Source organism: Chrysochloris asiatica, unplaced genomic scaffold, assembly GCF_000296735.1.
Source record: "Chrysochloris asiatica unplaced genomic scaffold, ChrAsi1.0 scaffold00022, whole genome shotgun sequence".
Taxonomy (NCBI): domain Eukaryota; kingdom Metazoa; phylum Chordata; class Mammalia; order Afrosoricida; family Chrysochloridae; genus Chrysochloris; species Chrysochloris asiatica.
This window is the reverse complement of record NW_006408540.1, coordinates 14870776-14897480: the sequence shown is the minus strand read 5'-3', so window position 1 is coordinate 14897480 and position 26705 is coordinate 14870776. Positions and strand designations below refer to the sequence as shown.

Genomic DNA, 26705 nt, shown 5'->3' with positions numbered 1-26705 from the left:
CCTTTGATTTATACAATGAACTTGCATATGTGCTTTCTGTATTGGAAATTATACTTGCGTTTTTTACAGTGATTCTACTTTGCTGGCAAATGTTTTTATAATTTGGTTTGCAATTTTTACTTCAGGATTTGACCTTAAACAAAAGGGGCCCTAGAAAACAGTGATGGCTTGCCTTCTGTTAGCAGGCGGTCTTCACCTGAAATTTTCTACTGACTGGGAACCTTGTATGTAGGCTTTAACTTATCTTGTGAAATCAACTGAGATAAAATATGCCTTTTTATAGACAAAAAATAAATAAAAAGTGGGCACAATGATTTGGATGCTAACTCTGACATAGTTTTAGATGTTTTACTGTCACCATTTTGGAACTCATTCTCACAGAGGTTAAAGGTGTCACTATGACAGATCTGGTCTCTTCTCTTTGTTAAGAGCTGTCAAGTCGGTTTTGACTCATAGTGACCCTGTTTAGGGTTTCCAAAGTGCAGCTGGTGGGTTTGAACTGTTGACCTTGTGGTTAGCAGTTCAAGATAATAAACATGTCCCAATATTTTTCTAATTTTTTTTTTTTTTTTTAAGAGCACAACCTCTCATATTTTGCCCACTATCTGATGCTTCTTTTTTGGGGGTAGGTAGGAGTAAGGAGTTATATTTAGGTCGATAGTTAGGTGTATCGTAGGTCTTTCCTGCATTAAGGAACACAGGGTAGTTTAATCAGTCAGTCAGTATCTTGAAGTATGGAGGGTTGTACTATGTAGGGGAATCTGATGAGATTGGAACTCAATGACTGGTGATTCTCAGGATTGCATTAGAAATCACCTAGAGGACTTGTTGAGACAATTTTGGATTCTAAAGGTGGTGGAGGTGGTGTTAGTTACTCCTGAGTTAATCCCAGAGTCACAGCAGCTCCATGCTCAGCAGGATTAGATCATTGACTCATTTTTAGAAGTGTATCTCCAGGCCTTACTTCCTTGTCTGACTTAGCCTGGAAGCTCTGTTGACCCTAGTTCAGCATCATTGTTGTTGTTATGTGCCATGGAGTCGGTTCTGACTTATAGCGACCCTGTACAGGGTTTCCAAGGCTGTAAATCTTTACGGGAGCAGAAAGCCTCAACTTTCTCCCATGGAACAGCTGGTAGTTTCGAACTGCTGACCTTGTAGTTCGCAGCCCGATTCATAACCACTATGCTACCAGAGCTCCAGAGTTCAGCATCATAGCAGCACACAAAACTCCACACAGATTACTAGTGGAGGTTGTGGCCTGAGTATTTGCATTTCTAACAAGTTCCCAAGTGATGCTGATGCCACTGGTCCAACAACTAGCCTTTGTCACAGCCCAAAAGTGAAGGGGCATGATGGTGATGATAGATTGTGGAGTAGTTTACAGCCCATAATGCACTTTGCCTGACCTTATTCTGGCTGCTAATTTTGGACCCAGCAACAATCGAGTTTTGTACGTCTTTCTAATTTGTCTTTCTCTCAATTTATCACATGTATAATAAATTTCTTTATCTACAAAAACTCTTTTTCACAGATTTATAAATTTCCTCATCTGTAAAATCTCTGTTTCACAGGGGTAATTTTGGGAATGTGTAAAATATTTAGAAGATAATGAGCATTCAGCAGTGTTTTCTGTTATTATTGCTATTGTTCTGATTTAAGGCTTTAGTCCTCCGTACGCCAGCCCACCTCATTCACTCTCTACTGGCTATGCTGAAAGATGTGTTTTCCACAGCTACTTTCTCTGTGTGTCATCTTTGAGTTCTTTCCAAATGTAGTTCCAAGTGCAGATGGTATCAACATGCCTATTTTGCTATTGGAGAGAGTGAAGCATAGAAAGACTACTGTTCAAGTTAGCATCTAATTTCATATTTTAGAAGATTAGCCATATATTAATATTATTTTAAAAGAATTAGAACCTTTTAGAAGTTACTGAGAACTTTTTGCTCTGCTCTGCTTGTTTCATATAGGAATTTGTGGCATATATGGCAACAGGGCTTTGGCCTTTTGCTACAGCTAGGAATATTGAACTTTTGGATAGTTTTCTGGAAAACTTGAAATTGTGTATAGTGAAAATAAGGACCCGTAAAGATGAAGGAGCTCTGGTAGCATAGTGGTTACAAATCGGGCTGCTAATCTCAGGGTCAGCAGTTCGAAACTACCAGCTGTTCTGCAGGAGAAAGATGAGGCTTTCTGCTCCTGTAAAGATTTACAGCTTCGGAAACCCTGTGCAGGGTCGCTATGAGTTGGAACTGACTCCACGGCACATAACAACAACAAAAGATGTAAAAATTGGAGTGAAGAAATATGTTAACAATTTCACCTTATTGATGCTTTGAATCATCTTAAACAATGTGCATCTTTTTATATCGTTGACTCTATTAGCACTGTTACATATTAATGAAAGAATAGCTGGATAATATATTGGGTTGGACTGTTATCTTTTTCTTTTAGCTAGCATTTAAAACGTGACTTTCCCCGATGCCTCATTGCTGTTTTATATAACTTATACTCTGGGTAGAAGTCTCATAGCAGAGGCTCAGGTGCCTGACACAGACAGATGTGCAGCACATTTTGATCCGTTCCAGCACAGTTTATTCTAACTTTATCAAAAGTAATTTGATCTTTGTCCTTGGTTCCTGAGAAATAACTACAAACTCTTGGGATGTCCTGAATAATTGAGGTGCCTTTGTTATCTATAGGCCTCTGGACCACAATGAGATTTCATGTTAATGAGATGACCCTGTGAGAAATAACTCTGGTAGGCCTGGTCTATCTACAGGACTAAAGGAAGTCTTGTGGGTAGCAGGCTAGGATAACAAAAGGAGGTGAAGAACTATTTTGACCAGCTAGGAACTTTAAAATAAGAATACAACTGTCAAGGAAATAGGGGAAGTTCATGGAGAAAGGGGGAACTAACTTTAAATGACAATGTTCCCAGTAAGGACTAGTAGATGACCTTGGGAGGAGAATGTGACCTTGTAATACCCAGTGGCAGGAGAACTGAAGGAGGGGCTTTTACAAGACAGGGGAATTAAATTGTTTGCAGGCCGGCCATGTGGTGCATCTGCCCATGTCTATTGAGTTGGGTGCCTGATTTTACAAAATCAAATAAAGGAAACCTCTCTCATGCTAAAATGAGTACAGGTTGAATTACTTGAGTGTTTGTCTGTACGGATGTTTCTCACAACCCGAAAACCCATCTCATGACTTTAGCTACCCTCAGAAAGAGACTGGGGAGGGGAGAACATGCTTGAAGAAAATCTCAACCATGCCTGTGAAATGGAGCCCCTATAAAGACTCTGGACACAGAAGTTCCCTGGGGTTCATGGCTAGTCTAGATGTTGATACACCTGGGAGGGTAACACGATCCTTTCTGGGACATGAAAGCTCTACGTTGTTTTGTAGGTGAGACAAGACCCCACATTCAAACATATATTATAGAGACAACCTTAAGCAGGACAAAGGCAGAGACAGATCTTCTGGATGAGGGAGACCATCCACATGAGGCCATAATGGTGTCCAAAGGATTTACATCCATGGTTAACAAAGGAATTTAGTCCCAAGTCATGATTGGTGGCAGATCATTCTTCACAATTTCTGGCCAGACTGTGGAAGCAGGGGCGGGGGATCTGTACACTATTACAGATTCAAAAAGTTTACAGAATTGGTTCTGGGCGCCTGACCACATTGATCAGGATATGACTCATAATCATGTGATCCTGGTACTCTAATTCCCGTTAAAGGCATGGGGGGTGGCGAATCCCTGGGGATGAATTGGCCCCTCTTTGGCCTGGCTAGGGAATGCACTTTCAAGTGCAGTCTGCTTGAGGGCAGATTACCTCTCTCTGCTTTCCCAGAATTTGTTGGAATTGACTCAATTATTTGATGGCAGTTTACAATAAAAATTCTCTTTGATGGTCAGGAGTCATAGCTTGGAGAGACACTGCGGTTTTCTTATTTATCTCTTATAATGTTTATGCTTTTCTTATTCTCTTTACAGGTGAGACAGTTAATATTGGAGATGTATCCTACAAGTTGAAAACACCCAAGAACCTGGAACTAGTGCCACATAACTATAGTAAGAAATATTCATTTATTTATTTTGACTTTTCCTTTTGAGAATTTTCAAATATACATAAAACTAGAAATATAGTGTCAACCCTAGCTTCAGCATTTATCAACATGCCAATCTTGTTTTATCAGACCCCATTTTTGTTACTGTTATTCTGTATTATTTTAAATAAATCTCAGCCATCTTATTGCTTTGCCCATAAGTAATTTAGAAGAGATATTTATTTTGAGATTGAGAAATATTTGAATTTGAGATTAATTTATGGTGCTGCATCTCGGTCTGTTGTTAATGCTGAGTAGCATTCCATGGTATAAAATTATCACAGTTTCTTTATCCATTCTCTGTTCGTGGACACAGTTGGTTTCCATTTCCTGGCTGTTGTCAATAAGGTGCTATAAACATTCTGGTACAGGTCTCGTGGTCATATGTTTTTTACTTCTTTTGATTTAATAACTAGAAGTTGAATTGATGGTTATAGTGAATACCTACTTAACGTTATCAAAAACTTCCAAAAAATTTTGGACATTTCATCAGGAGGGACCTGTCCTTGGTAAAATAGGAGGTCAGTAAAAAAGAGGAAGACCTTTGCAAAAACCATGTGGGTGCCATGTTTGATTTCCCCTGACTTTATAAGGGGGAAGGAGAATCAAACTCAAAATCAGCCCTAGTCCGATTCCTAGGAAGTGGAGGTAGGACATGCTTCTACCCTCTAACCTTCCTTACCCAATTCTGACACCAGTCATCCCTCCCGCAAGCACTCGCTGCTTTACATCTGGGTTCAACAATCCATTGCAGTGACCACACAGAAGTACTCATAACAATACTCACGATTATGGGGTTTATTAGGGAAGTGAACAGGCTATAATTCAGGGTCAAAACCAATTGTCTGCCATACTGCAGGGTGCCTCACTCTTGTTTTCCATCTCTCAGCCATGAGGTCCCCTGACCTCTCCCCTGCTTGAACATTTGTTACAAAGTTCTTTAGCCAGTCTGTGAATGCCCAAAGGGTACATTCTTCAAAGCCAGTCTCTTGCCTGTGGGCACTTAGCCTTACTCAGTCCCTAGGCCTAGAGCCGGAAGTAGCTCTGGCTTTCCATTTTGAGATTGATCAGGTATCCTGTTACAGCTATCCGCCTGTTCTTAATTGCTAGTAGTATTACATGGTATAAATGTATCACGATTTCTTTGTACATTCTTCTGTTTCTGGGCGTTTGGATGGTTCCTGTTTCTCAGTTGTTCTGAATAAGGTGTTGTAAACATTCCTGTACATGTCTTGTGCATCATATGCTTTTTCACCTCAGTTGATTAAATAGCTAGCAGTTGAATCAATGGGTCATGTTGTTGTTGTGTGCCGTTGAGTCAGTTCTGACTCATAGTGGCCCCGTATAGGGTTTCCAAGGAGCGGCTGGTGAGCCTGAACCACCAACCCTATGGTTCAAACCGACCTTGCAGTCTAGCATATTAACCCACAGCGCCACACCAGGACTCCCAGTGGGTCATAGTGAATATGTATTTAACTTTAGAAAAACTTCCAAACAGTTTTAGACATTTCATCAGGAGGAACCAGTCCGTGGAGAGGGTGAAGTAGAAGTTCAGGGAAATAGAGGCAGTCCTTCAATGAGATGGGTTGACACACAGGAACAATTGTGAGGGTGACACAGGACTGATAATGCTTTGTTCTGTTGCACGTAGAGTCACTTTGAGCCAGAACCAACTTGGGACTTGATGACATCTAACACCACTACCACCGATTTATACTCTGATCAATAGTATCATTTTAAATCCTTGCCAACATTGGTGTTTTGAGTCTTTTTGATTTTACTCATTCTGTTGTTATTGTTTTTAAGTGCCTTCTAGTCTGTTCTGATTTATAGCGACCCTATGTGGGATTTCCAAAGAGTGACTGGTGGGTTTGAACCTCCTGCCTTGTGGTTAGCAGTCTAGTACTTATCCTACAAACCTATACCAGGAAGGACTCCGGACTCATTCTCTTATTCTTGTTGTTAAGTGCCGTGGAGTCTGTTCTGACTCACAGTGACCCTGTATAGGGTTTCTGAGGAGCAGCTGGTGGGTTTGAACCGCTGACCTTCTGGTTCGAGGTGCAATGCTGATTCTACTGGGCCACACCAGCCTGTCCTCATTCTACTGAGTGATAGATAAATGGAAACTCAGTGTACATTTTTAGAAATAACAGCTTTGTTAAGATATAATTCACACACCATAAAATTCACTTTCAAAAATTGTACTATTCACTAGTTTTTAATGTATTTATAGAGTTGTGCTACCATCACCACAATCTAATTTTAGAACATTTTCATCATCTCTCAAAGAAGCCCTGAATCTATTAGCAGTCGCTCTCCATTTCCCCTCTCTCCAGTTCTAGGCAGGCACTAATCAACTTTTTGTTTCTCTGTATTTGATTATTCCGGATGTTTCATGCAAATAGGAAAAATGTGTCTGGTTCTTTCACTTCGCGTACTATTTTCAAGGTTTATTCCAGCTCCTGTATGTATCAGTACTTCATTCCTTTTTATGCTGGAATACTATTCCATTGTATGGATGTACCACAGTTGGTCTCTCCATTTATTCACTGGTAAACATTTGGGTTGTTTCCATTTTTTGGATATTACGAGTAGTGCAGAATTTGTTATTCATGATATAACTCAGTATAATGAGTAAGCACAAGTATTCATGTGGACAGGCTCTCAGTACGCCTGGGCATATATCTAGGAGTAGGATTGCTGGGTCCTATGGTAGTTCTGGGTACTATTTTGCTGCCAAGCTGTTTTCCAAAGCAGCTGCATCATTTTATATTATCACCGGCAATGCTTGTGGGTTTCAGTTTCTCCACATCTTTGCCAACATTTTTTATTGTTGTCTTTTTTTATGATAGACATCCTACTGGATATGAAGAGTCCATGTATCTGTAGGATAAGCACTGGACTGCAAGGTGTGTTTGAACCACAAGGTTGGTGATTCAAACCCACTAGCCACTCCTTGGAAACCCTATACAGGGTCGCTATGAGTCAGAACCAACTCACATTTCACAACATTAACACCAGGATGTGAAGTGACATCTCATGGTTTTGATTTGCATTTCCCTAATACCAGACTCTGTGGGTTAATGTGCTGGACTGCAAAGTCTGTTTGAACCGCAAGTTCACCAGCTGCTCCTTGTGGAACCCCGTACTAGGTTGCTGTGAGTCCGAATGGACTTGATGGCACTTAACAACAACAATGCCTTAGGAACAAAGATCATTCCTTAGCCTTCTTGGTCTAGTGTCAGCCTCAGCTCCTGCCGCTCTGCTGCTCTGTTCACTCTTAACAATGCTTTTGCCAGACAGTATGCTCAGGTATGACGCTGTGAGTTAATGCTCTGGATTGCAAGGTCGGTTTGAATCACAAGGTCAGCAGTTTAAGTTTACCAGTCACTCCTTGGAAACCCTATAGAGGATCACTATGAGTCGGAATCAACTCCATGACATTAACAACAACAATGCCCCTTGTCTAACTCAGCATTCCATAGACTCTAGCTCCCCAAATACCGCTGGCCTTCTGTCCTCTCCACTTGGCCCCTTGGTTTCTTTTACTATGTAGATTTTCTAATCATGTTCTTTGTGTTTGCTGTGATGGTTACAGTAAGTCCTTTAATTTAAAACCATCTGCTACTGTAATTTTAATAGTGGAACCCTGGTGTGGCGCTATAGGATAAACACTGGACTACTAACCTCAAGGTCAGTTGTTCAAACCCATCAAATGCTCCTTGGAAATCCTTTGGAAGTTGATGGTGATTATGTGCCGTGGAGTTGGTTCCAACTCATAGTGAGCCTGTATAGGGTTTCCGAGGCTGTAAATCTTTATAGGAACAGAAAGAAAGTCTTATTTTTCTCCCACGGAACTGCTGGTAGTTTTGAATGACTGATGGTGAGATTAGCAGCCCGACTTGCAACCTCTAAGCAACAGGGCCATTATTAGCCAGAACTGGCTAGAGGGCACTTAACAACAACACTTTTCAAATAGTAAGGAGCCCTGGGAGTGCAAAGGTTTAAGCAATGGGCCACTAATCAATAGATTGACAGCTGCTCCATGGAAGAGAGATGTGTCCGTCGGCTTCCATAAAGCTTTACAGCCTTGAAAACTTAGGAACAGTTCTGCTCTGTCCTACCAGGGCATTGTGACTCAACATCAGCTTTTGGTGTAGTTGCAACAGTATACAAAAACTTTGTTCCAATAAAGATATCTTCCCTTCCATCTCCTTTATTCTATTATTGTCATACAAGTTATAACAAATTATAACTCTATAGTATAAGCTTATCAACACTGTTTTATAACTGTGGCTTTAATGAATTTGTCTTTTACATTAGATGGGAGAAGAAAACAGTTGCAAACTCTTTTATACGATCTTGCTGTTTACCTACATGTTTACCTTCATGGCTGTGCTTTACTTTTTGTGTGGATTCAAGCTACTGCTGTGTGTCCTTTCCTTATAGGATGGAAGAAGGGCCCCTTTTAAGTATTTCTTATAGGGGGCTCTGCTAACAATCAGTTTTCATGTATTTGGAAATGTCTTTCTCCCTTTTTTTAAACTTTTTATTGTGATTTGGATGAAAGTTTACAGAGCAAATTTATTTTCCATTTAACAGCTCATACACAGTATGTTTCATAACATTGACTGCGGCCTCACAATACAGTGGCACTCTTCTCACTGCCTCCTTGAATTTACTGTTTCCCTTCTCCCTTCTTGCCTTCAGAGCTGAATCCCGAGACAAATAGCAAAGATGTTATTGTGAATTGTATAGACCTGTCTGTTGTTTGACTAAAAGTTGAACTGGGGGGTCAGTTCAGTTCTAGACCTGAAGGATCTCTAAGGGCGATAATTTGGGGGATTCCACCATTTTCTCTCATACTTTGGATGTATTGTCAGGAGTCACTGGAGAAGGGTATCATGTTTGGTAAGGTGGAGGGTCAGAGAAAAAGAGGAAGACCCCCCAGCAAGATGGACTGGCAAAGTGGCAGCATCAATGGGCTCAAGCGTGGCAACAGTTGTGAGGTTGGCCCAGGACCGGGCAGTGTTTTGTTCTGTTGTGCCTACTAGGGTCACTATGAGTCGGTACCGACTCGTTGGCACTTAACAACAACAACAACAACCATTTTCTATTAGACTAAGAAGGTTGTTTGTTTGTTTTTTGTTTTTTTTTTTATGATTTTGAGTTTTGTTCCATATTTTTCCTCCCACTCTATCCAGGGTCTTCTAATATGATCCATTGGTAGTGGTCGCTGGGTACCAACTAGTTATTCTGGTCTCCAGGTTGTGGAGACTGATGTTTGCATTGTCCAGTAGTCCTTTGGGCTAATTATATCCATGCATCTTTAATTTTCTTCATTCCTCTTGGCTTGGGATGGGGAGAGACCAGTTGCTGTACCTCAGATGGTCACTCCCAAGCTTCTAAGACCTCCGTCACTACTCATCACTGTAGAGCCTGGCACCAGACATGAGCACCTGTTACCTTACACTGGATAAACACCTGGGGGGAATTTCTGTTACTCCTTTTGTCCCACCTCTGCCATCAGTGGGCTGTGGCTTTCACCGTGCGTTCTACAGGAAGGAAGGATATTACTCAGCTTCTGCCCTGCCTTTGACTTTTAGTGTACACGCCTTTGCACTCAGTGAAGGCTGATGGGAAGGAGTGGTTGGATAAGTTCAGAATTTCTCTATAGCTGGGACTTCTTGGTATACCAATCCATCATGACAGTCCATGTGTGGCCAGTATCAATTTGTTAAAAGTTTGATCTGTTCCTTCTTATACACATGGACGGTAGATGCTTCTTCCTGCTGTTCTATTAGTGTTAAAAGTTAGCTCTGAGTCACGTAAGGAGTCTCAAAAGGGATCCTTACCTTCTAGATTTTAGTTCCTTTATGATTCTTTGCTCCTTATCTGGTTTTAAGAAACTATGGTTTTTATAAATTAAGCTATTTGCTCTGGTTGTTAAGGTGGAAGTGAAATTCTCTTGCAATTCTCTTTATTCTAACTAGAAGTGGGAGTTAGGAACATTTATTTTTAACGTCTGTTATTTAATAGCTCTGCCTAATCATATTATAATAGGCAGGCTTCCTTTTTGGAGGTGAGGCTAGTAACAAATTCTTGTTTTAATTCTCTAGAGAAAAATTTATAAATTGGAGCTATACTATTTATATGCCATGGGTATATGATAGCTAAAAGAGAAAAATAAAAGAAAATACAATTTTCCTAATTTCTGGACTTTTTAAAAAAAAACTGTAGCTAACTTTTTATAGTGAACCTCAGAGGCGAGAAGTCATAGCCATATTTGATAGCCAGTAAGAAAATGTTCATGTAGTTTTAGTTCTTTAGGAAAACCAGTTCTTAGGAAAACCAGAGCTTGTGGAAAATTTAGGTTTAAAATTTGGCCTCTACTAATAATTTCTGGAGTCCTAGTATGGTACTGTAAGATAAGCACTGGAATTCTCACCACAAGATCTGGTTTAAACTCATCTGCTGCTCCGCAGACACCTTATACAGGAGCACTATGAGTCAGAACCGACTCAGTTTCTAGTTGTGTGACTTTCTGTAAGTGATTTAATAACTCTGAGTCTCAACCTTGTAGACATCTTCAAGATGAAATGATTCTGATTCACAGTGACCCTTCGTAGGGTCTCCGATACTGTAAATCTTTATAGGAGCACACAGCCTCATCTTTCTCCTGGGGAGCTGTGGGTGGGTTTGAACCACAAACTCTGTAGTTAGCAGCCTAATGCCTAACTGGCAACACCAACAGGGCCCGTTACTTGGCACGTTGTTGTTGTCAAGTGCCATGGAGTAGAATCTAACTCATCACAATCATGTATCAATAAGGTTCCCGATACGCACCTGCTGGATTTGAACTGCTGACCTTGTGGGTGATAGTCCACTGCTTATCTTACAACACCACATGTTGTTATTGTTAAGTGCTGTCAAGTCATTTTGGACTCATAGTGACCCTGTGTAGGTTTTCTGAGGAGCGGCTGGTGAGCTTGAACCACTGACCTTGTAGTTCAAACCAACCTTGCAGTCCAGTGCATCAACCCGCAGTGCCATATGAGTTCTTAACACAGCCATTCCTCCAGTTTTCTGATTCCTTTTTCACGTCATTCTTCATTCCATGCCATGACACTGTTGACTATACGGATTACTAAGGGCTACTATGATTTCAACTTTGGTGGTTGTGTGCCGTGGAGTTGGTTCTGACTCATAGCGACCCTGTACAGGGTTTCTGAGGCTGTAAATCTTTACGGGAGCAGAAAATCTCATCTTTCTCCCACAGATCTGTAGGTAGTTTTGAACTGCTGATGTTAAGGTTCACAGTCTGATTCATAACCACTATGCTACCAGAGCTCCTTAACATTTCAACTTTATGAGATTCTAAATATTCTTACTCTTCGTACAGTATTGCTCTGAACAAATGAAGTCTACTGTGCATTCTATCTAGGTTTTATTTTAAACGTTCTCTCCATTGGGTTGTTTGCAAAGTTACAAACAGTAGTAGACTCTTCAGATAGGTTTCAACTTCCTTTCAAAGATCACACCTAATGTGTTTGCATGGGCGGAGAGAGGGTTGGACTTTTCAGTCTCATCTAGACATGAAGCACAGTGGTTGCCTGACATCTCTAAACAGTCCATCTTGTCTTTATACTTCTAAAATGGTAGCGTCTTCTATTTGGGGTCAGCTGAAATAGTTTGTCACAGCCTCCAATACTTAATCATTTAGGGTATTTTCTTCTCAAGTGGGAGAATTCATTAGACTATCTATGTTAGCTTTAAGGGTTCAAGGAATCAGAATGACATGTCTTGTTAAATTCTAATTATAGACTCACAGTGAATGTATTTTCATACTTTTGCAGATTGCTTAAGGACATCACAATGGTTGACTGAGATAAAGTCCCCAAATATAAAAGTTGTCTGTTTCTAAATACAGCAAAACTCACTCATTGTCACCAAAACAAAACAAAAAATGCAATACCCATATGATAGGATGAATGTAAAACTAATGTTCTCCCATGTAAACCATCACATAGTTCACAATGAAACATTAAAAAAAAAAAAAAAAAAAAAGCAATACCCAAAAAAGCATCAAAACTAGAGTGAAACACAATGTAATGAAACAAGTCATATGAATTGTTGAATGTGAAACTGATGATGTGCCCTGTAAACTTTCACTCAATCCACAATAAAAACCTTAAAAAAAAAAAAAAAAAAAAGAGGGAAATTCATCCATGACACTGAAGAACTAAACAACACAATCAACCAACTTGACCTCATGTGTTGGGCCACAAAGCAGTCTTCAATAAACTAAAGAAGAAAAATAAAAGAATTCCTCTAATAAATCAGTGAGAACATTTGTTAGAAAATGAGCAAAAGACCTAACATATTTTTGTAATCAGGTTATCCAAATCCTAAATAAACATATGAAAAATAAATGAATGAACAAATAAACAAATAAACCTAACTGTAACCCTAACTAGACCAAGCCCTACTCCTAGTCCTAGCCCAATCCGTATCCCTAACCATAACACCAGCCCTAGTCCTAACCATAACCCTAAACAAGACTGTAGGCCAAACCTTGTTAAGTGCCCTTGAGTTGGTTTCAACTCGTAGTGACCCTATATAGGGTTTCCAAAGAGCACCTGGTGAGTTTGAACCTTGTGATTCAAACTGACCTTGTGGTTGAATGTTTATCCTACAGCGCCACACCAGGACTCCTCTAGCCATAGTCCTAGCCTAACTCCTTACTCCTACCTCCTAATAAAACAAAACAAAGCAAAACAAACCTCTACAATGTTTTCCTGTTAATAGTACTTTTAGTTTTTACTACATTTTTCATGTATTCTTTATGTAATAAAATTTTTTCATTTCCTTTGTGTTGTGTAGATGTCCCTTCGAAACTTACCTGAAGAGAGTTTACATGAAACACAGTTGGATGGCTAATAGATTCCAGTTTGATACTTTTGTGTTGCCAGCCATTCATCAATGTTGTAGCTGTTAAGTGCCGTCCAGTCTCTTCCGACTTATAGCCATACTGTGTAGGATTTCCGAGGAGCAGCTGATGGGTTGGAACCTCTGACCTTGGGGTTAGCAGTCTAGTGCCCACACCAGGAGTCCCAATATTATATTTATAATTTCGATAAATACCCCAATGCATGATCTTTTGTATATGAAGAAGATGGTACAGACCACCTTCAATAGGATATGTTTTGCACAGTATAAATTATTGCACAGGAGCCCTGGTATGGCGCTGGGAGATAAAGCACTGGACTGCGATATTGTTCAGACTCACCAGCCGCTCCTTAGAAACCCTATATAGGGTCGCTATGAAACAGAACCGACTTGACGGCACTTAACAGCAGCAACAACAACAAATTGTTGCATTGTTTTACTAGTCTTTCTTGCAAGGAACTATATCCATTTGTTAGAAAAAGACTGTTAGGTTAATTTGGTTAATGTGAATGAAATAGACAAAGTGAATGAGCAACCAGAGTGTGAAGTATTCACGTATGCATTATGTGGTTGAGTTGGTTCCGACTCCTAGTGATCCTGTATATAAGGTTTCCAAAGAGCAGCTAGTGGGTTTGAACTGCTGACCTGTGGTTCACAGTCCAGTGCTTATCCTTCAGCGCCATACCAGGAGTCCATGCTTCAAATTGTTGTTGTTGTTGTTGTTATGTGCCGTGGAGTCGGTTCCGACTCATAGTGACCCTGTACAGGGTTTCTGAAGCTGTAAATCTTTACGGGAGCAGAAAGCCTCATCTTTCTCCCGCGGAACAGCTGGTAGTTTTGAACTGCTGACCTTGAGGTTCCCAGCCAGATTCGTAACGAATACGCTATCAGAGGTATGCTTCAAAGTAGTGATATCTAAAAAAGACTTTTGCTTCTTGGATATTTAATATATTGAAATATGTGCAACATAAAGTGATAGACATTTGCTGCAGGAAGGAACTTTAGCAATTATGATTTTCCTTAAAACCCTCATGTTGTAGCCAAGAAAGCAGGGCTAAAAGAAAGAGGTCAGGATGCTAATTACTAACAAAGCCTAGATATCTGACTTCTGTTTGACTTTTCTTTTCTAGTCCGCTTTTGTAGTCTAATGTGGCACTGCAGCCGCTCCTCGGAAATCCTAGACAAGGTTGCTATGAGTTAGAACTGACTCCACGGCACATAACAACAACAATTTTGTATGGTCCGCAAATGATGCTATAAATTTTGGCAGAAAAAAGATTCCCTGCCCCTGCCTTAAACTAAAGCCTAAAATTAAATTTAAATCACACGAAAGTAGTAGCATGTCATCAAAATAAAAATGTCTGAATTCATTGGCAGACTAATTGAGATAATGGTCAGTTATCAACTCGTTCTGATTGTTCTAATCTTCACAGTATTAGACGCAGCAGGACAGTGTTGTAGCTCCCACACCTAGCCCAGAGCGTGGCACATTATAGACACAGGACTTGGTTTGCTCTTCAGGTTTTGTATTACCTACATCTTGTCACCTCCTGCCTTAACGATTAAAAATTCCATTTATCATCTTAGTCCCCAGTCTCTCACCTGCCAGTGTTGAAGTGAATAATTGAAGCTTTTTTGCCTTTTTGTGTGAAAAATGAATCCCAAGACTCGGATGAAATTGGCAGCTTTCAAAAAGGGATTCTTTCATGTTTTGTGATTGAAGTTAAGCTATATTGTATCAAAGATGGCATTTCTTCCTGGGTTTGCCTTGTGAGGTAGTGCTGCAGGATAGCTGGTTTTCAGTAGTTGACCTCACCGTGGTATTTCTGCTTCCTTACATAATCTTCTGTTGCAGCCAGCGAACCAGTTAGACCTGAGGTCATTTAAGGTTTAGGGGACACACTGGACCCAAGCAATTAGGGCCTGAAGAAGATTTTCTCAAGAGTTACAACATTGGTGTTCTTAAATGGTGAGTTTTAGCGTAAAGTCAGTAGGATGAGATTATTATTTTTTTTTTTTTGGAGCGGGGAGAAATTTTGTCTTTCATTTGTAAATAATTTTAAGAGGTTTGAGAAGTTTGTCAATGTCATAAATGACAGAATAGCATGGAAAAGCATTATGATTTTTATCTAAATGTAGAACAATCACTGCACCTACTTGTCACTTTTAATGATTTAGTGACAAAGGTTAGAGAAAAGGGCTCTGGAGAGATATTACCTAAAATGCCTAACTGAGTCAGAGCTTGAAAAAAATCTGAGCAGTTAAGGCTTCTAATCCTTGAGATCTGCTTTATTTTCTATAGTCGCACAAATTGCTTCTCATTACAAGAGAACCTACATTGAAAAAAGGATACCCTTTGTGATTTTTTTTTTAATTAAATGTTTTTATTTTGCATTGAGTGAAAGTTTACAGGGCACATCATCAGCTTCACATTCAACCATTCATATAGCTTGTTTCATTACATTGATTATTATCCCCTCCATATATCATCAGTTTACAGTGTTTCTCTCTATCCTCTTTAGCTTATTTTTTTGGATGGGGGGGGGACTGCCTTTTTGGAATTTACAGTCTCGGCTTTTAGGGAAGGTTTTTACATTTGTCTGTGGATATCCAGGGCTCATGTATGAGATTACTAACAAGCATTACTGAATAATCAGATGAGGGACCCTTTGTGATTTTTTAAGAAGTATTTTTAAAACTAAGAATTTTCATACTATAGAAAGCCTTCAATATTTAAAGCATTTAAACAGAATTCACACCTAGGGACTCTAGAGCAATCTTTATCCAATGCCTCATTCTTTTTTTAATCTAATCTCTTTTCTCCCAGGTACAATATTCAAGAGAGATTAAGTTTTAGTTTAGTTTTGTTTAGTTACTATTGCTGCTTTCGTCCACTTTGATTGCAGATGTATAATTTTGGAGCAATTTTGTATATTAAATAGGGAGTGCAGTGGCTCTGTAGGATAAACACTTGACTGCAAATTACAAGGTCAACTGTTCAAGCCCACCAGCCACAACAGAAGCAAGATAAGGCTTTCTGCTCCAGCAAAGATTTACAGCCACAAAGCTCTATACAGAGTCACTGCATCATAACTGACTCCATGGCAATTAGCAATGACAAAACATATGTTAAATAATCTTATTTGGATCCACCTGGTGATTTGTGGTGTGGCGCTGTGGGTTAATGCCCTGGACTGCCAAGTTGATTTGAATTGCAAGGTCGGCGATTCAATCTCACCAGCTGCTCCTTGGAAACCCTATACAGGTTCACTGTGGGTCAGAACCTACTCGATGGCACTCAACAACAACAGAGGAGTGGTCTGGTGTGGTGCTGTAGGATAATCACTGAACTACTAACTGCAAAGTTGCCACCTCAAGCCCACCAACCTCTCCTCGGAAACTCTATATAGAGTTGCTGTGAGTTAGAACTCACTCAACAACACTTATCAACAACAACAATGACATTGTTGGAGTCCTGATGTGGCGCCTGTAGGATAAGCACTGGACTTCAAACTCATAATCCACTTTGAGGAAGAAAGTTGAGGTTGTCAGCTTCCTTAAAGATTTACAATCTTTGAAACCCAGAAGACTCTTCTAACCTGTAGGGTATCTATGAATCGGAATCTACTCGATGGCATTGAGTATTGACATTGTTTCAATGTGAAAACGAATTCCAGTGGCAAGCCCCTAACTTAAGCATTCTGTTTTTAATGTCTGTGTCACCCAATGAGATGGACTGACACAGTGGCAGCAGCAATGGGCTCAGACTTAACAACAATTGTGAAGCTAGTGCAGGACCAGGCAGTGTTTCATTCTGTTGTGCCTAAGGTCACTATGAGTCAGAGCCAACCTGATAGCATCCAATAGCAACAACACCGAGTCATGCATCCACCACTCGTCTGTCAATTTATTGTACTCTGGTAGAGGCTTGCATGTTGCCATGATGCTGGAAGCTATGCTCCTGGCATTTCAAATAGCAGTGGGGTCAGTCATGTTGGGCAGGTTTCAGTGAAACTCCAGAGTAGAACAGACTAGGAAGAAGAGAGAGGAAGACCACTTTTGAAAAATTAACCACTGAAAATATGATGAATAGAGGTGGAACATTGTCTGCTACAGTGCCGGAAGATGAACCTCTTAGGTTGGACCAAAATCAAAACCCATGGTCACGGAGTCAATTCCAGTTTATAGTGAGCCTGTACAGGGTTTCTGAGACTATAAATATTTATGGGAGCAAGCAACGTTATCTTTCACCAAGGAGTGGCTGGGGGGTTTGAACCACTGATCCTGCAGTTAGCAGCCCAATGCCTAACCCAGTGTTCAGCACCAGCAGGTCTCCTCAGATTGGAAGGCACTCAAATTACAACTGGAGGAGATCTGCCTCTTCAAACCTCTTCAAAATAGAGTGGACCTTAATGGTGTGGATGGAGGAAGGCTTCTGATTTTCAAATATTGATGTGGCACAACCCAACATGAGAAGAAACAGTTGTAAACACAAAAATCATCATGATAAATGGAGAAAAGATTGAAATTGCCAAGGATTATTATTTTTTTCCCCCTTGGATTCATAATCAGTACCCTTGGAACAGCAGTTAAATCAAATAACTTACCTCATTGGACAAATTTACTGTAGAAGATCTTTTTAAAGCATAAAATAGTAAAAATGTTACTTTGAGGACTAAGGTGAGCTTGACCCAAGCCTGGTGTTTTCAATTTTCTTGTATGAATGTGAAAACTGAGCAATGAGTAAGGAAGACTGAAAAAAGAATTGGTGTATTTAAATACTGGTGTTGGTGGAAAATATTAAATATACCATGAACTGCCAGAAGAATAAATAAACCTGTTTTGGGAGAAGTACAGTCAGAATACTCCTTAGAAGCAAAGTCTTTGGACTTTGGAGGTATTGTTAGGAGGGACTAGTTTTAGCTTGGTAAAGTGGAGATCAACATAAAAGAGGAAGTGTCTCGATGAAATTGCGTGGCGACAACCACGGATCCAAGCATAGCAGTGATTGTTAGGACAGCGGTGTTTTATTCTTTTGTACATGAGTCAGAACCGGCTTGATGGCACCTAACAACCACAATAACGATTCATCGAGATATTCTAATATAGATCAGCCATGATTTTGCTTCTTCCTCAGTGTGACACAGTTGCTGCCTACCTGTAGTAGAGTTGTTACTTTGAAATGTGATTTTTGAAAAAATATGTTTACAGCTTTTGTTCTTATTGCAAAAAGGCAACACAATCAATCCAGGAAACATAGGAAATCACAGACAAGTACAAAGGGTAAAATCCAAATCACGTATTGTCTTAATGATACACAGTACTTTAACATGCATTAATATAATCCTTTTAAAACTGTTGCTAGGTATAATTTACATAAAATAAATGGCACATACTTAGTTCATAATTTCATCAGTTTTGACAAAGTTATAATTTTAAAAACTTTTATAAGACTGTGCACATGTATACAATCATGAAACAGCCTCATAGTTAAAATACTGATCAAATAAATTCATCACATCCAAAAGTTTACTTGTGTTCTTTTATGGTGTTTTCCCAGTTTCTTTACCTCCGGTTGTTGTCATGGGCCTTCGAGTTGGTTCCAACTTATAGCGACCACCCTGTATAGGGTTCCCAAGAATGGGTGATGGGTTTGAACTGCCACTCTTGCAGTTAGCAGAGTTAGCAGTCCAGCACTTATCTTACAGTACCATACCAGGGTTCTTTTGACTTCCTTATTGTTGTTGTTAATTGCTGTCGAGTTGGTTCCAACTCATAGCGTCTTTGTATAGAGTTTCCAAGGAGTGACTAGTGGGTTTGAACTGCTGGCCTTAAGGTTCAAACTCATCTTGTGATCCAGTACTTTATCCTACAGTGCCACACCAGGACTCCTGCTTTCTGTCATTATAGATGTATTTGGAATTTTTAGAGTTTTATATAAATGGAATAATTTAATATGTATTCTTTTGTTGTTGTTTAGCATTTTTCAATCAATATAATTATCTTGAGATTCTTTTATGTTGCATATGTCAATAGTTCATTCCTTGTTACTGAGGAATATTTCCTTAGGAGCCATTCTGACACACTGGTTAAGAACTTGACTGTGGTTAGAACCTACCTACTGTTCCGAGGGAGAAAGATGGTACCGTCTGCTTCCTTAAAGCTTTATAGCTTTGAATTGGAGCCCATTCAGTAGTCAATCTGGTTTGGTTTTTAAATTCCATTTTATGAATATCTTGCAATTTTACCTGTTAATGGGACATTTGTATTATTATTATTAACTTGGGGCTGTTGAAAATAAAACTCTTTGAGTATTGTTGTGTTGTTGTAAAGTGCCATCCAGTCGATTCTGACCCATAGCAACTGGTATAGGGTTTCCAAGGAGCAGCTGGTGAGCTTGAACCGCCGACCTTGCAGTTCAAACGGCTTTGCAGTCTGGAGCATTAACCCACAGCGCCGTACCAGGCTCCTTGAGTATACTCCTTAAGTATATATATAATGTACAAGTCTAATTTGGGGATAATTGGTATCTTAATAATATTGAGACTTCTGACACATGAACAACAGATAGCTCTATTTACTTAAATCTGCTTTAAATTTCTCTCTGCAATGTTTTGTTGTATTTCAGTGTATAGATCTTTAATAAATTTCTCTCTGCAATGTTTTGTTGTATTTCAGTGTATAGATCTTTAATGCATTTTGTCAGATTTGTTCTTTGAACAGTTCATGTTTTTGATGCTACTGTAAATGATGCTGTTGCTGTTAAGTGTTGTTGTTAGGCTCCGATTCATGTTGTTGTTGTTGTTAGGTGTCATTGAGTTGGTACTGACTCATAGCGACCTTATGCACAGCGGAAGGAAACACTGCCTGATACTGGGCCAATCTCACTACTGTTGCCACGCTTGAGTCCATCGATGCTGCCGCTTGGCCAATCCATCTTCTTGGAGGTCTTCCTCTTTTCCTCTGACCCTCCTCCTTACCAAACATGATATTCTTTTCCAGTGACTGCTCCCTTCTGACAATATAGCCGAAGTATGAGAGATGAAGTTTGTCCATCCTGGCCTCCAAGGAGCACTCTGGCTGCACTTCTTCCAAAACGGATCTATTGGTTCTTTTGGCAGCCCATGGCACTTTCAATATTCTTCACCAACACCATAACTCAAAAGCATCAATTCTTCTACGGTCTTCCTTATTCACTGTCTAGCTTTCACATCCATATGAGGTTATTGAAAATACCATGACTTGGGTCAGGTGCACCTTAGTCCTCAAGCTGACGTCTTTGCTCTTAAACACTTTAAAAAGGTCTTGTGCAGAAGATTTGCCTAATGGAATACGTCATTTGATTTCTTGACTGCTGCTTCCATGAGTTTTGATGGTTGATCCAAGAAAAATGAAATCCTTGACAACTTCAATCTTTTCTCCGTTGATAAGAATGTTGTTTATTGGTCCAGTGGTGAGGATTTTTGTTTTCTTTACATTGAGATATAATCCATACCAAAGGCTGTGGTCTTTGATTTTCATCAGTAAATGTTTTAAGTCCTCTTTCCTTTCAGCAAGCAAGGCTGTATCATCTGCATATCGCAGGTTGTTAATGAATCTTCCTCCAATCATGACGCTATGTTTTTCATCATAGAACCCAGCTTCTCGGATTATTTGCTCAACATACAGGTTGAATAAGTATGGTGAAAGAATACAACCTTGTCGCACACCTTTCTTATTTCTGACTCATAGTGACCCTATGTAGGGTTTCTGAGGAGCAGCTGGAGGCTTTGAATTGCCGACCTTGTGGTTAGCAGTCTAGGGCTTATCCTATGGCACCATACGAGAACTCATAAATGATACTGTTTAACTTCAGTGTAGAAATACAGATTTATTTTTTATATTAATCTTATTTTCTGCTACCTTATTAAACTCACTTATTACTTCTAGAGCTTGCTTTTATAATATCACAGTTTCTGCATGAATAATGATCCTGTTACTTATGATTAAAGGAATTCTAATTTGTCCTTTCCAATCTTCACGTTTCTTATTCTTGTATATATATATTTTTTATCTTTTTGCACTCACCAGTACCTCCAGTATAATGCTGAATACAAGTGGTGAGAGGGACCATCATTGTTAGGTTTATGACATTAGAAGAAAACATGCAATCTTTCAATGTTACATGCGACATTAGGTATTGGTATTTCATAGAGTTTCCTTTTCAGGTTGAGGAAGTTTCCTTCTATTCCTAGTTTGCTGAGAGTTTATAATCAGGAAGGGATGTTGGGTTTGTCAAATGCTTGTTCTATGTCCATTGGTATGATCATGTGACTATTATTTTTAGCTTGTTAATGATGAATTGATTATCACTGATTGATTCTTAAATGTTAAACTGTATAAGCCCCACTTGATCATGATGTGTTATCCCTTTTATATAATATTGGATTCATTTTGTGAGAATTTTGTTTAGAATTTTTGCATGTATGTGTCTGAGGGATATTGACCCGTAGTTCTCTCATGTTGTGTTTGTCAGGTTTTGGTATCAGAGTATGGTACCAGAGTATGGCATCAGAATGAGTCGGGAAGGATTTCTTCCTCTTCCGTTTTCCGGAAGTTTTTGTAAAGTGTTATCTTCCTTTAACTGCTTGGTAAAATTAACCAGTGAAACCATCTTTTCCTGGGATTTTCACTGTGTGTATGTGTGTGTATGTATGTTTAGTTATCCTTTCACATGTTAACCATAAAGACTTTATTGTGCTTGTCTTTGTGGTATTGATATTAACCTTATAGTAGGTATTCACAGATGAGTGATGTGAACGATATAATTTCTCAGTTTAGTTAGCTTATGGTATAAATAATGAGGATTTTGATTCCAAACAAAATGTAGTTTCCCCTTGTTTCCATTTTGTCCCTTGGTAGACAGTATATCCAACTACACAATGATGCACTGTGGTTGCTAGATGACAGTTTGTAGGAGACCGTGCCTTTGAAATGAAATTTGTTGTGATTTTGTTGAAACCTTGTGTTGTTAGGTGGTAGTAGGAGGGAATGCAGGAGAGTGCTGAACATGGCTTCAGATCCTGCCTAAATGATTTTGTCAGTGATTGTGGTGAATAAAAGGAGCGTCAGTGGTAGTGTGGTTAAGTGCTTGGCTGTTAGTCGAAAGATCAGTGGTTCGAACCCACCAACCACTTCATAAGAGAAAGATGTGGCAGCCACCTTTTGTAAAGATTATGAACGATGAAGCAGCTCTACTGTGCCCCCATAGGGTTGCTATGGGTTAAAATTGACTTGATGGTAATAGGTTTTGGTGATGAATAAATGAAATGTCATGAGAAGAGTACCAAACACCCTCTACCTTCTAGGAATCTGGTAAATATGGGGTTCCTTTCTCCTTTATTTATTTAGGTGGGCATTATACCAGGTAACTTGAGTATAAACCTAGAACTCTAGTCATAGCTATCAAGTCCACTGTGAGGCTGGTATCCAGGGTCCACGCCAGACAGAGGACTTAGGCAGAAGTCATTTCTGCAAGGATGGGTAAGGCTTTAATATACTTCCATACTGTTTTAAAAGTTTGTGTCCCTGGAATCCTGATGTGGTACTGTAGGATAAATACTGGACTGTTAACTGTGAAGTTGGTGATTCAAACCCACCAGCTGCTCCTTGGAAACCTTATACAGAGGTTGCTAAGAGTTGGAACCAAATTAATGGCACTTAATAACAACAACAATTCTACATCTCACTTTAGTGAGTAATATGTGGAGCCTTAAAAGCTTGTGATGCGATATACAAGATCCAGATACAATAGTTGGTTTCTACTTGCATGGAGCATCAGAGGAAGTAGGAAACCCAAGAATCAGAGAAGTAACTGGACTACAGGACTAATAGTCTTAGTCTTTATGAACCATTCATCCTCTAACATGAGGCCAGAAGAATTGGATTGTGCCCAACTACCGTAACCTAACATTTCAATCAGGGACACAATAGAGAGAGATCCTGATAGAAGGGGAAAAAATGTGGAAAACAACTTCAAATTCCAAAAGAACCCAAACTTACTAGACTCATGAGAGTGGAGGAATCCTCTAGCCTATTGCCTTGGGATACTTCAAACCCCCAAACAAAACTATTCCCTGAAGTCATCTTTAAACAAAAAAAGTAAAGAAAAAAAAAAAAAATCTCTATGAGACCAAAGGAACTACAGTCAATTCAGCGTATAGATGAGAAGTTTAAGGAGGCAGTGAGTCTAAATTCATGGGGACAAAGCAGCCAGAACAAAACCAATGCGAATGTTGACACTCAACAGTAGGTGTAGGGATTGTTAAACGGGAACATGTTTTGTTATGTATATTGTCATATTGTCACACACACACACACACACACACACACACAATAAATTTAAAAAGTAACTGTAGACTTTAAAAGAAAGTCCATATTTTTTCAAACAAATATTGGCTAGGAATTGAATCTGAAATTTAGCCCCACATGAACCAGATGCTTTCTTTCTGCCTAGAAAGGGAACGCATAGGCTGTAGGATCAAGCTCTTTGGTATTGTTTTGTGTACTTCTGAAAGGCAGCAACACTAAAGTCCTGGTGATTGCCCTGGCACAGTGGGCCATGTTTATATTAGGGTATGCGTGGCGTTTGGCAGTTTGTTTTGCAGATGTTCCTAATGTACAGTCTCAAATCGTGTTTCTATTTCTGGCATGCTTTTAACTATGACTCATGTTTTCTTGAGGCCATCCTGAAAATACAGGCAGTTTCAAGTATTAACGTAAAATCCACCACAGACGGCACACAGCACTATATAAAGCTGTCTTTTAGTAGTTTAATGCAATTTCTTGACAAATTAAATATAGGGGAGCTTTTCTTTGGTGAACTCCACCCTGTCAAAATACAAATCAGTGAAAATGGGATTTTGTGTGTGTGTCTATGATGACATAGTGTCAGTAACAAAATGAAGCTGAAATTTTAAAAAGGAGTAAAACACGATACCATTGGTGTCATCAAAAATAAGAGCAATAGTACTGATGGCCAGACACGCGTTTCTCATTTGAAAGACGCAAGTCCACTAAATTTGCTATGTTGTTGTTAAGTGCCGTCTAGTTGGTTTCAACTCATAGTGACCCTGTATAGGGTTTCTGAGGAATGGCTGGTGAGCATGAACTGCCAACCTTGTGGTTCAAACCAACTTTGCAGTCCAGCACATTAACCTGCAGTGCCACACCAGGACTCCCTGAATTAAATAGGGTCCACAATTTTAGAGAAGGTCTTATACCTGTAGGTAGAAGTCTTTTGAATGTTTTGGAGAGGGACTAGAACATAATGGTTTGAGTGAAGATTTGGGGATCTGATAGCTTAGGTGCAAGCATTAGTTTTAGCTCTTACTGTTGTATTGTCGTTGTTAAGTGCTGTCAAGTGGTCCCGATTCATAGCGACCCTGTATAGGGTTTCTGAGGAGCAGTTGGTGAGCTTGAACCACTGATCTTGTGGTTCAAACCGACCTTGCAGTCCAACGGATTAACCCACAGCACCACACCAGGACTGTGTTGTGTTAATGCTTTCAAATCGTTTCTGATTCTTGGCATCCTCATATGGGCAGGGTAGATAGACAGGATTTTCAAGGCTTTAACCTTTTGGAAGCAGATCACCAGGCTTGTCTTCTGAGTTGCCTCTGGGTGGGTTTGAACCACCAACCTCTGACTAGTAGAGAGAGGAATGCTGATAGGGAGTTCATTATTACAAATGCTGGACAAATTAACCACCTTTCCAACTTAGATTTCCTATTTGTAAAGTGAGAATGATGGTGGTGGTGGTGGTTATATGCTGTGGAGTTGGTTCTGACTCATAATGACTCTGTATAGGGTTTTCCAGGCTGTATATTTTTATGGGAGCAGAAAGCCTCATCTTTTCTCCTATGGAATGCCTGGTAGTAGTTCAAATCTACTGACCTTGCAGTTAGCAGTCCAGCTCATAATCCACTACACTACCAGGGTTCCAAAGTGAGGGTATTTAATAAGCACTTAAGTAGAACTTAAGAAGCTCTGGTGGCACTGTGGGTTAGGTATTAGCCAGCTAACTGCAAAGCTGGCGGTTCAAATCCACCAATCCACCAGTCACTCTGAGAGAGAACAGCGAGGCTCTATTTGTTCCTATGAAGATTTATAGTCAGAATCAGTTTGACGGCAGTGGGTTTAGTTTTGGTTATGTAGCCCTTATGACTGCTGACCTAAAGACTGTCAGTTTGAAACTACCCAGCTGTATCATGGAAGAAAAGGTTGGCAGTTTCTGCCATTAAAATCAGAGTAAGAAAATCCTATGGAGTAGTTCTACTAGTAATTGACTTGATGGCAAATAATAACAACGATTACCACTGGACATTGTTCTAGGTGCTTAATTTAATCCTTTATGAATAGGTACAATTATTATATCCATTATACATATGGGGAAACTGAGCATTCACTCAAAATCACTGCTGTTCAGTTACTTCTAACTCATAACAACCCTACAGGACAGAGTAGAATTGCGCTTTCGGGTTTAATATTTAAGTTAAGATTTGAATCCCAGCAATTTGGCTCGTGTTTGTGTCCTGAAGCACTGTATGTGTTCTGGACTCTTAGTGTGGTACTGTAAACTGGACTGCAAACCATTAGGTCAGAAGTTCAAACCCACCAGCAGCCCCTCGGAAACCCTATAAAAGTTGCTATGAGTTGGAACTGACTTAACGGCTCTTAACAACAACAACCTTCTAAAGTAGTTGTAAGATCTACATGAGATATTGTATGAAACTTTAATTTTACTTTGAAGATGTCAGAACAATAAATTGTACCATTATTATTATTGTCGTTGTCATTGTTAAATGCTGTCAAGTCATCTAACTCATAGCGATCTTGCATAGGAGCAGGAAACTTCATCTTTCTTCTGCAGAGCAGCTGGCGGGCTCGAACCTGGAAGCTTCTGGTTCACAGTCCAGTGCTTATTGTCTGGATCCACCGCGCCCCCATTACTGTCACTGACAGAGGATGGGACAAGGGAAATATGTGATTTTTGCAAAGGTATATGAGACTACAGATGTGGTGCTGTAGGATAGACACCAGACTGCTAACCACAAGGTTGGGTGTTCAAATCTACTAGCTACTCTTTGGAAATGCTGTATCGGGTTGTTATAAGTCAAAACCACTTTGACGGCAATTAACAACAAGGAGATTGCGAGGCCAGTCACATGATTCAGAAGCTGTTTATGCATGTTAAAGAACTTAAGCAGAATTGAAATGTACTTGTGAAGAGACTCCTAGGCATTCTGACATGTGCTGGAAGCCCAATTTAAATGTAGAACTAAATTGGCTACTGATCTGCCTCCCTGACATTTTAGTCTTGCAGAAGATAAGAGAATCTGAAAGGAATGCTTTCTCTGAGCACAATTGTAGTGAGTAATTAGGAATTAGTCATTGGTGGTGTGCAAGAGAATGAAACCATGAGATATAGATGCCAGTACGAGGAGGGCTTCAAAAAGTTCATGGGGAAATGCCATGATCTAATAATTCCAGTTTTCCATGAACTTTTTGAAAACCCCATGTGTTTCTCAACTAGTGAGCCATTGGTGTTTTAGACTGGTTAGGACTGTGGTGGACCTCGTATACTACATGTCAGTAGTGACACC

At 39.6% G+C, this 26705-nt stretch overlaps 1 protein-coding gene across 1 annotated transcript in view; it reads left to right on the top strand.

Moving 5' to 3' along the window:
- The window catches only part of VWA8 (von Willebrand factor A domain containing 8), a 518389-nt gene that overhangs the window by 18658 nt on the left and 473026 nt on the right, over positions 1-26705 (top strand). The window contains exon 2 of the mRNA XM_006837608.1: positions 4001-4078. Coding sequence (XP_006837671.1) covers positions 4001-4078 — 78 coding nt within the window. The remainder of the gene's footprint in view (positions 1-4000; positions 4079-26705) is intronic.